General features: G+C 43.9%; 1 protein-coding gene across 1 annotated transcript in view; it reads left to right on the top strand.

Moving 5' to 3' along the window:
- Positions 1-9,883: 9,883 nt before the first annotated feature.
- The window catches only part of rnf34b (ring finger protein 34b), a gene marked incomplete at its 3' end in the record, with an annotated part of 12,304 nt that continues 12,187 nt past the window's right edge, over positions 9,884-10,000 (top strand). The window contains exon 1 of the mRNA XM_080847247.1: positions 9,884-10,000. This exon is cut by the window's right edge and continues 126 nt beyond it. Coding sequence (XP_080703373.1) covers positions 9,896-10,000 — 105 coding nt within the window. The 5' untranslated portion in view covers positions 9,884-9,895.

Raw genomic sequence — 10,000 nt, 5'->3', positions numbered from 1 at the left:
TCAGGCGTATATATATATGTCTTTGTTCCTTTATAAGTCTTTAATCTAAAAACATTCACCCTCCCTATGGGTGCTTGTGTGATGTTTGCCTTGCGTTACAACCAAGGCAAGCCTGTGTGTTTAAGTGTGTTTGTGTGCGTATGCGTGCGTGTGAGTGTGCGTGTGTGTGTGTGTGTGTGTGTGTGTGTGTGTGTGTGTGTGTGTGTGCGTGTGTGTGTGTGTGTGTGTGTGTGTGTGTGTGTGTGTGATGTGTACCAGTATGCAAGAAGGGTTTATTATGGGACAAGGAACTGACTTTGCCTGAGGACGATCCTTCGGAATCGTAAAGTTGCAATTAATTACTTTATGATTTCGGGTGTGTGCCACTCCTTACCTTGTTCCTTTACTGCAGGATGTACAAATGACAAACATCCAATTTTAATAAGACATCATTTGCACCTCACAAGAGAACAGCATAACATCTTTTGAGTTCTTGAGCAACATATTCTCTGATGTACCATTGCTGCTGTGTTTGCAGTTATTGGCAGTTGTCTGGTTGTCATGTGTGAACAAACATGCATGTGTGGTCTGCTTGTTTATCTTATATTAACACAGTAGTGTCTTTGTGTCTCTGCTGTGGCCCTCAGGGACTTAAGTGATGTAACCACCAGGAGGTTGTCCCACTGCTTCCCCTGCTGGTCAGGGAACAGTATAGCATATTAGTCTATGCCTTAGCAAGCAGCTGGACTGGGAAAAGTGGCAACTACCCTCACTGTCTCTACCTTATCCACAAGCTGGTATTTCTCCTTCTAGCCTTTGCCTGTGTAACAGATAATCTTTGAATATTGTCTCTCCCTCTGGTAACAGCTTATCTTAAAACAGCAGCATGTTAGCAGTGTCTCTGCATCAGTTTGCAGGAATTAACCACTTTTTGAGGTTTTGGTATCATCTTCAAATTAATTTCCCATTAGATATGGTTGTGTGACAGTCAGACAAACAGACCTGTTGTTCTCCCCAGCCGCCCAGGCTATGTAGCTGTGTGGTCTGGGATGCAAGTAAAGCTTTGACCAACACATGACCAACCACATTGCCAAAATACACCAATTTGGTTGCTAGCAAACTTGTATCACTAATAACTGTGCTGTTATTGATGTTTGCAGTTATTCTCAATTCCTCACAGCCTTTATAACATGCAGACAGCCCAACTCAGTAGGGATCAGACAATGGCACCAACACAGATGTTAAGCAATAACTGTGTCCACTTAGTGATGGTTACATACAATGATAAAATAATGATTAAAATGATAATTACAGTAATTCATAAATAAACAACTGAATTCCTATGGATGATTAAATAACATGGCTGCAGACAGACTGCTTGGATTTAACCACATGAAAATATTTTCTGTGCCGAAGCATGATGCTGTACTCGATGACTGATGATGGTGAGTCTTTTTTCCGGGTGTCATATTTCTCTCAGCCTCAAAAACAGTTAAATATGTCAGGACAAGTTTCCCAGTGGAGCCACAACAGTATTATATTCTTTAATAGAAACTGAAAGACAGAAAATTCATCCTGAATAATCTCTGTCATGACTTGTTGTTACCTTAAAACAGATTTGATGATAATCATAAATTAAGGGCATATGTGCAAGCTGTGACATTCAATCCTGTAATAGTTTGGGGTTACGATGGCTGTTTACTCTGCTCTGTTAAGATCAGTGTGGTTACTTATTATTCGTGTTAATTGGCTGGACAGCTGTATAGGAGCCAGTGTGGACCTGAGAGTACCAGTTAACTTATTAATATAATTTGCTCAAATCTTCTCTTCTCGTGTGGAACGTATCTGACGTTTCCACATAAATCTGTTAGGTAGCGCAGAGTTCCATCGGACAACTAGAGTCAGGTAAAAAAGTATCCAGCACTCGAAGTTGACTCAAATGGGTTTCGATTCGATCATTTTCACACCGTGGAGCTAAAGGCAATTAAAATTGAACTGGAAAGTTTTGCCCATACTCCAGCCTCAGCAAAGTTATTTAAAAATTAGATCTGACCATTTTGTGCACTTCCTTATTGTGACTCTAGATGGCGTTCTTGATGTGGTGTTGATGTCAGACTGTCAGATTAGGGAGGGAAGAGTTCCCATGAAAGATGCACCTGCAGGGAATTTCACGCTCTGAAGACCCAATTTTGAAATTAAGATTAGAGCATTTATTCTGTAAATATCTGTCACTGCTCTAGTCAGAATGGACATTGTCTACCTCTCAACCACTTGTTTGCACACACAGACACGACACATATAGTGTAGCCTACACCTTCCTGGTACTTTCATCCAGATCGGAACAGCTCTCTTGGAAACATCTTAAACAAGAGCACAAATAGGCTGCCAAGCTAGATTGTTAACAACAACAAAAAAACACAAAAGTCAAAGAGACCTACTGTGTTGCTAGGAGGAAGAAAACGTCAAAGAGGGGGGATTTTTAGAATAATTTAAATCATCTCCACACAACCCTGGTTCTGCTCGTGGTGTGAATCAACATCTGTCGCTCTATAATAGCTGTGTGTACTCCGAGCCTGGATGTTGCGCCTGCACACATGCGTGCCCGCACAGGGGCCGAACACGCCCACTCATACGCCATTGGCCTCTATACATAAAAGTGAGGCTCGGGCTCGCCCACTCAAAAGCGATTGGCTGCTATGCATAAGGCCGTCTTTGGTTAATTCGGATTGGTGGAAATATTCTAGTCCATTACGTTATGCTTCTCTTTGCAAATATATTGGGAGTGACTGGAAGCGAAGACGTAATGGAGTGAATCCGTCTGTCCTTGCAATGCGCATCATTTTGTCATTATCTGACAAATTCCACAGCCGGGAGTAGCGATGAAGGTACAGTGACATCATGAAAAATGCTGTGCTGGTTTTCTTTTAGTACAGCTAGGTTATTGTCAACGAGGATAATCTCTGGTGTATACTGTGCTTCGCAACTTTTGCACTTGCCTCTTTACGGCAAATAATATCTGAGTTTATATAATAAGAAACGAAACTAACAAACATACCGGCTACACATTATTTCATTTTCATCTACACGCTTTGGGACTGCACGGTCGTTTAAAACGGGAAATTGAGCACGCGAGTATTTCTGAAACCGGTGCCGGTGGTTTCGCCGGTGTGTGTGTGTGTGTGTGTCTGTGTGGCAAGAAGATGCATTTTAAATATCTTGCAATGTTTTAGAATTTCAACATTTTATCTATATTTAGCAGATTTTGTGAAACAGAAATATCAACTCCAGTGCGTTTTATTCCGAAATGTGGTAGCACAACTGTCTGTCACCCATCCATCGCAGAAGGTTAATCGCCCGTAATGAGATCAGGCTGACAGATAGCTGTCAATGACAAGGAAATGTGAATAAGAAGCACCTCACACAACTGCTTGAAACAGGGCTGAACGCCACGACACGAAAAGCAATACAGGCCAATTGCATATATAGTTTTGGCAGTGGTGATGATGCCGTGTATGATGACGCTGATACTGATAATGATTGTTAACTCACTTAAGGTAATTAAAGGTAGGCTACGGACCGTCAGGCAAGGCAATGATGGTCCTGTTTTGGCATTTTGACAGTACAGAAATCCGTGAATGGCTATGAATTTGACAGGCGATATCATTGTGTTATATTGTGTTGTTCAAGAGGCAGTTTTCAAAGTCTTCGTAGTTGGAAGAGTTCTTCATGTTGTGAAGAGTTTTTCATGGTTATAGAGTGAGTATGAAGTATGAAGAGTGTGTGAGTATGAGTATGCTGAGTTGAGCAGCCTGCAACATGCAGTGGTTAGTTTTGCTGTTATGACACGGATCAAAATGATGAAGTGTGCCTGAAGCTAAAGCCTTCATTTCATTTCCCAAAGAGACGTTATGACGTTGGACCCGCCTAATCTGCCTTCCACTGAAAAGCAGCTTTTAAAATCATAAACATAAGCAAGGAGGACACTGATTCAGCTGTCCTCTTTCATCTGTTCCCCGTCTCCTATGGGGAATACCGTTAGGGGCCTGAGCTTATCATTGTACTGGCCTATTTGCCAAAGCTCTCTGTCTGTCTGTCTGTCTCTCTCTCTCTCTCTCTCTCTCTCTCTCTCTCTGTATGTATGTATGGGCATTTGTCGGTGTGAGCATGTGTATCTATACCCCTTGCAAAATCATTTGGACTTTAGATATTAATATTTACAAGATGAAATCATTTTTGTTAGTGAGATTTGTTTTGTTGGTTACCTTCTTCACTGAATGGTTTGGTAATAATCTGTGAAGCAATTGCACTAAGTAATATAACATGCTGGATCCGTATTTTGGAAATTATAAGATGGCAAAGTGGTTTTGGGAATGAATGGGGATGTGGAATCGCCCCAGAATCAATTTCACAGAGCCCCGTTATTAAACATGTCAATCATATTCTAATATTACAGTGTTATTTAGGAGGACTAGAGAGTTTGTGTTTTATCACCTCAGCCTCCAAAAGCTCCTGATCCAAATTTGTTTGACTGCTGGTGAGCAGCTCTCTGGATCCTCCCCAGAGGTGGAAGTAGCTAAAACTCCGTCTGTCTGCCAACTCCCCCGTCTGTCCACACGCAGAGCTCTAAAGAGAGCAAGTCCACTTCACTGGGGTGGTGTGAAGCCCGCGGGGACTTTCTCAGCTATGTGATTCTGCTTGTACCCGCACAATACTTTTATTCACACACACTGTGACACAGCTGCAGTTGCAGCTGCAGTTTCAATGATGTGAGCCTGAGCCCATTCTTTAGTCCTGGGCGTCTACAGAGAGTTCAGCTCCCCTGCTCCTCCTCCTCCTCATCATCATCATCAATCCACAGCAACCAGTGGAGTTCATGGAAAACCTGCTGGGGCTCTGTCAGCCATGTGGTTTACGTTATTCATTCATTTAACAGAAGAAGTGACAGCTGAGCCACAGAAACACAGTATTTTTTATGCACAGAATCAGTCATGGAAATCATTATAGTACCGATACCAAAGAGGCTTCTGTGAATGATGTTAAATGAGCTTCTTTTGTCCAATCTGTGCTATTTCCTGGCGTGTCTGGTGAGGGTGTTCACACACCAGATTAGGAACCTTTCTGAGCATTTCAAGCAAAATAAAATTGGTAAAAAGTTTGTTCACAGCTGCCTGGAACCAAAAGAAAGTGATTTTTGCCCAGTGTGAAGCTGGATTACACAGTTTGCTCACAAGTAATCCAAGCGATCCGGCATCTTTCCACCACGGTTTTCTTCCGCCATGCATTTTACATTGTGCAGGGCCCAATGTTGATGACGCATCCTTGATAATAACGGTTCCGCAAATATTTGTGGAAACACGCGCTGGTTCGCTAGATGGCACCAAGGTTCAAAGAATCCTGAACGGAACCTGTTCCCTGTTGGTCGAAAAAGGCTTTGAGTCAAAACAGCCGCTCACCACACACTCTGGGATACAAGAGGAGACAGACAGAGAGGGAGAGAGAAAGAGAAAAAGAAAGACATGAGAGAGAGAGTGAGAGAGAAAACGTGGGAGAAAGAAAGGGAGAGGATAGAGACAAGAAAGATGTGAGAGAGTGAGGTGGCAGCTACTGTGCTGAGAAGGAAAGAAGGAAAAAAGGTTTTTGCTTTATATTGACTGAAACACCAGTCCAATCATCACTGCCTTAGCACTGTCCTCCATGTTCAACTGGAATTTAGATTGAAAGATAAGCAACTGCAGCTGATGCCCATGGCACAAGCTTACAGACTCATGTTTCAGATCATAGCCTCGCTATGTATAAATTATATGATTCACACACATACACACACACACACACACACACACACACACAGACACACACACTCACAGACACACACACACACACACAGTGCCAGTGTTGTCACTCTGAGCCAATACAATAAACAATACACACTATGCTATACACACTTACGCACTCATATGCGATACACACTCACACACAGCATAACACACACGCAGCAGACACATACTTTTCAACACATACACACACGCAGTGCCAGTGATGCCAGTCACTCGGAGCCCACACTGGTTGCCTGCACTGTCCCCCACTCACACACGTAGTCAGAGTGGATTAAAGCACATCTTTTGTGTGGTGTGGATCGCTGCCTCACTGCGATAAGAAAATGTTAAGGCAAGAGAAAAAAAACAACTAATCTGACTTCAAAGAGAAGCGCCATGTTTGAGGGGCGTTTTGGCGTCTGAGAGGGTAGTGTGTTTTGGAGCACAGCTTCAGGTCCTTGAGTGCTGCGGGTGGTCACTGGTCGTCTCATGACTGTCAGGTTCCCAGTGGAAAGGTCAGGTGTGTGTGTGTGTGTGTGTGTATGTATGTGTGTGTGTGTGTGTGTGTGTGTGTGTGTGTGTGTGTGTGTGTGTGTGTGTGTCTGTGCATGTGTGTGTGCGTGTGTGTGTGTATTTGTGTGTGTAGAACTCAGGGAGGCTGACACCATCCAGCAGAGAATCCTCCATGGGTCCGCACACACACATAAACTCACCATGACACGGCCTCACCGTACGCCATTTAGAGCTGCAGCGTTACAGTAATGAGCATCCGGCCTCTCTGCTGAGCTGAGGGAGCTGCGGCCAGCTCCTGGTCAAGCTCCTGCTGTCTCACACACGAACAGCTGACAGGTTTTATGTGTGTGTGATGCCCCCATGGATGAAAAAGAAGGTGGATGTCCTTCCTTACCCCAGTGATTATTACACCATCAAAGCTGAAGCAAAGGCTGAATTACTACATAAATACTTAGAACCTTAAACAGCCAGGGCAATTACATCCTACATATCCCTCTCTCTCTCTCTCTCTCTCTCTCTCTGAGAGTGTGTGTGTGTGTGTGTGTGTGTGTGTGTGTGTGTGTGTGTGTGTGTGTGTGTGTGTGTGTGTGTGTGTGTGTGTGTGTGTGTGTGTGTGTGTGTGTGTGTGTGTGTGTGTGTGTGTGTGTGTGTGTGTGTGTGGAGTAGAGTGTGGTTTGTAAGTGCTTCTGTGTTTTTGAATGGAGTGGAGAACAGCTCATTATGGATTATTAGTGCTCAAGTGGTGTATGGGTGTGTGTGTATGTATCTCTGTATGTGTGTAGGTACACTGGAAAGCCATGTCTGGGTGTCTCTGAGTGTGTGTGTGTGGAGTGGAAAGTGTGTCTCGACCACATCCTGCTTTGAGTGTCTGTGTGTGTGTGTGTGTGTGTGTGTGTGTCTGGAGGGGCATGCAGAGCACATGTTTAAATGTTTTTGTATCAATGAATTCAATGAAATCAATCTGAATTACTCTGTTCACATACGTATATTCCTGACTTGTGCTGTGTGTTAGTGTGTGTGTATGTTATGTAAGTGCTTTAGCACCAGTTCTTTGGTCAAAAGCTGTCAGAGATGCGTGGTCTTGTGACTTAACCTAAGGGGAGGGCCGTGCTGTCCGTTATCCGTTTGATTGACACCATGGGGCTGGGGGGAGGACTTCTGCCCTGAGCATTCCATTGTGGGAGGCACACATCTTACAGTTTTCATCTTACGCATCGCCTCCCAGACAGTTAGTCAGACAACACGCACCTCACCTCTGTCTCTTTTCGTTTGTCTGGTTCTCTCTCTATCCTTCTATCCTACTCTCTCTCTCTTTCCATTCCCCAATCCCTGTCATTTATCACATCTTAATGTATCTGTTTGTCTCTCCATCTCCCTTTCTGTCCTCTAATTCTCTGTCCTCCTGTCTTCCTCTCCTGTCTTCTCTCTTTCCCCCTATCTCTCCCTTTTATCCTCTAATTTGTCTGTGTGTATCTGTCTGTGTGTATGAGTGTATTTATCTGTCCTTGTGTGTGTGCGCATATGTGTGTATGCATATATGTGTGTGACTGTGAATATGTGTATGTGTGTGTGTGTGTGTGTGTGTATCTATATGTGTGTGTTGTGTTTGCATGTGTATGTTTGTTTGTGTGTGTGTGTGTGTGTGTGTGTGTGTGTGTATGTCTGTACTTGTGTCTGTTCATGTGTGAGTATGTTTTTTGTATGTGTGTGAGTGTACTCTGGGCTCTGAAGCTGTGGCTGGTGTCACACGCACATAGACACACACACACACATACACACATATACACCTAGGCACATACACACAAACAAACTTGCTCACTCTCAAACTTCCAAAGAGAAAAGCATCAATGCACACTCACGCATCCTCACTACATAAAGTATGTTGAGTGTGTTAAGTGTGTTGAGTGTGTTGAGTGAGTTAATTTGATGCCTTGAGGTCATCAGTGATTGGGAGCTGTGTGAGTTTAACTGCTAAAAGATCTGTTTGTTGTGACCGAAACCTTCCCTCTACCACACACAGCTTCACATATCTGGTCACCTGGTCTCTACACCCCTCTACCTGAACACCTGGCCTCTACACCCCTGTTCCTGAACACCTGGCCTCTACACCCCTCCTCCTGAACACCTGGCCTCTACACCCCTCCTCCTGAACACCTGGCCTCTACACCCCTCTTCCTGGTAGCCCAGAATCTGAACCTCCTTAAATATTAAGCTGCCTCTGTCTTTCTCCTCTAATCGCTCTCATCAGTTTCATCATCATCATCTTCATCATCCGCAGCATCATCTTCTTCATCATCATCATGATTATTTCTCTCTTATCACATTGTCATTCTGTTTCCTATTACTTCCCCCCCTCTCCACTCTTCCTCTCTCCCTCTCCCTCTCCCTCTCCCGCTCCCACTCTCCCTCGCGCCCTCTCTCTTTATTAAGGTAATTAGCCCTCCAGAGAGAAGCAGAAGGTTGTTTATGTATCCAGACAGACTCCGGTAGGCCTTAGAGGCATAATATCTCGCCTCGATGCCACACGAATCCTATTCCAAGGTTCCAAGGGTTCCTAGGGCTCCGAGAGCTCCGAGGGCTCTCTCCTCTATAATCCTGTTTTTTTTTGTTCATGTGCATGCTGGCTCACAGGCACATATGCCTTCATGGGGAAATTTAATAACCATTCGGCAGATTAGGTTTGTCACACAGACACACACACACTCTCTCAGGCGATGTTGCTGAGCAACTGAAGTTTACATAAAGATATTGAGCTTTATTGAGCTTGTAAGAGAGATGAAACACTATCCCCATGTTGTTATCCCAGTGCCTCTTTTGCTGCATGCTTTAACTAAGCTGCATTGTGCTAAAGTTGTTCTTCCAGAAGCTTCTGCATTTGAGCCAAGCTGTTTGTGCATCAGAATAAGACCCAAGCATGAAGGTCTTCACCCCCAGCCCCAGCTAGCTGGTTTTGCAGCATATAGATTCTCAAACACGTAGTTAGCCGAGAATTAATACATTCTATCTGACATGTCCACAAATACATTTTTTATTTTTTTATATATATAATATAATATAATATATAAAAACAATATAAAATTAAATTATATAAAGACCTTGTGAATTTTCAGTTGATGATGTGTCATCATGGCAGTTTCTCCCCAAACACACATAGTGCGTCATCATACTGCCAATGGGTTGACTGAATAGAAAACCTTATATAACAACTTCTTCTTAACAACAAAAAATTGTGTTTGTACATGTGTGTGTATTTATCTGCTCATTCTCATTTATATTTACGTGTGTGTATGTGCTTGTGTGTCTGTGTGTGTGTGCCTGTGTGCACCTGTGTGTGTGTGAGTGTGTGTGTGTGTGTATGTGTTTGTGTGTCTGTGTGTATGGCGTTTGCGTGTCTCTGTGTGTGTGTGTGTGTATGTGTTTGTGTGTCTGTGTGTATGGCGTGTGCGTGTCTGTGTGTGTGTGTATGTGTGCGTGTGTGTGTGTGTCTGTGTGGGCGTGTGTGTATAAGGGAGAGATGCAGGTGGGCTCAGAATATTTTCTCATTACCGTCTTTTGTTTGTTGTTTGTTTCTGCAGGCGGGCGCCTCCTCCATGTGGGCCTCCTGCTGTGGGTTGCTGAATGAGGTGATGGGCACGGGGACCATGAGGCCGCCTGGCGGACAGGCGGGGTTCGGTGCGGGCGCTAGGCCATTCCGC

Source organism: Sprattus sprattus (genome assembly GCF_963457725.1).
Source record: "Sprattus sprattus genome assembly, chromosome: 11".
Taxonomy (NCBI): Eukaryota; Metazoa; Chordata; class Actinopteri; order Clupeiformes; family Clupeidae; genus Sprattus; species Sprattus sprattus.
Note: the sequence above shows the minus strand (reverse complement) of the source record. Positions and strands in the feature narration are given on the sequence as shown.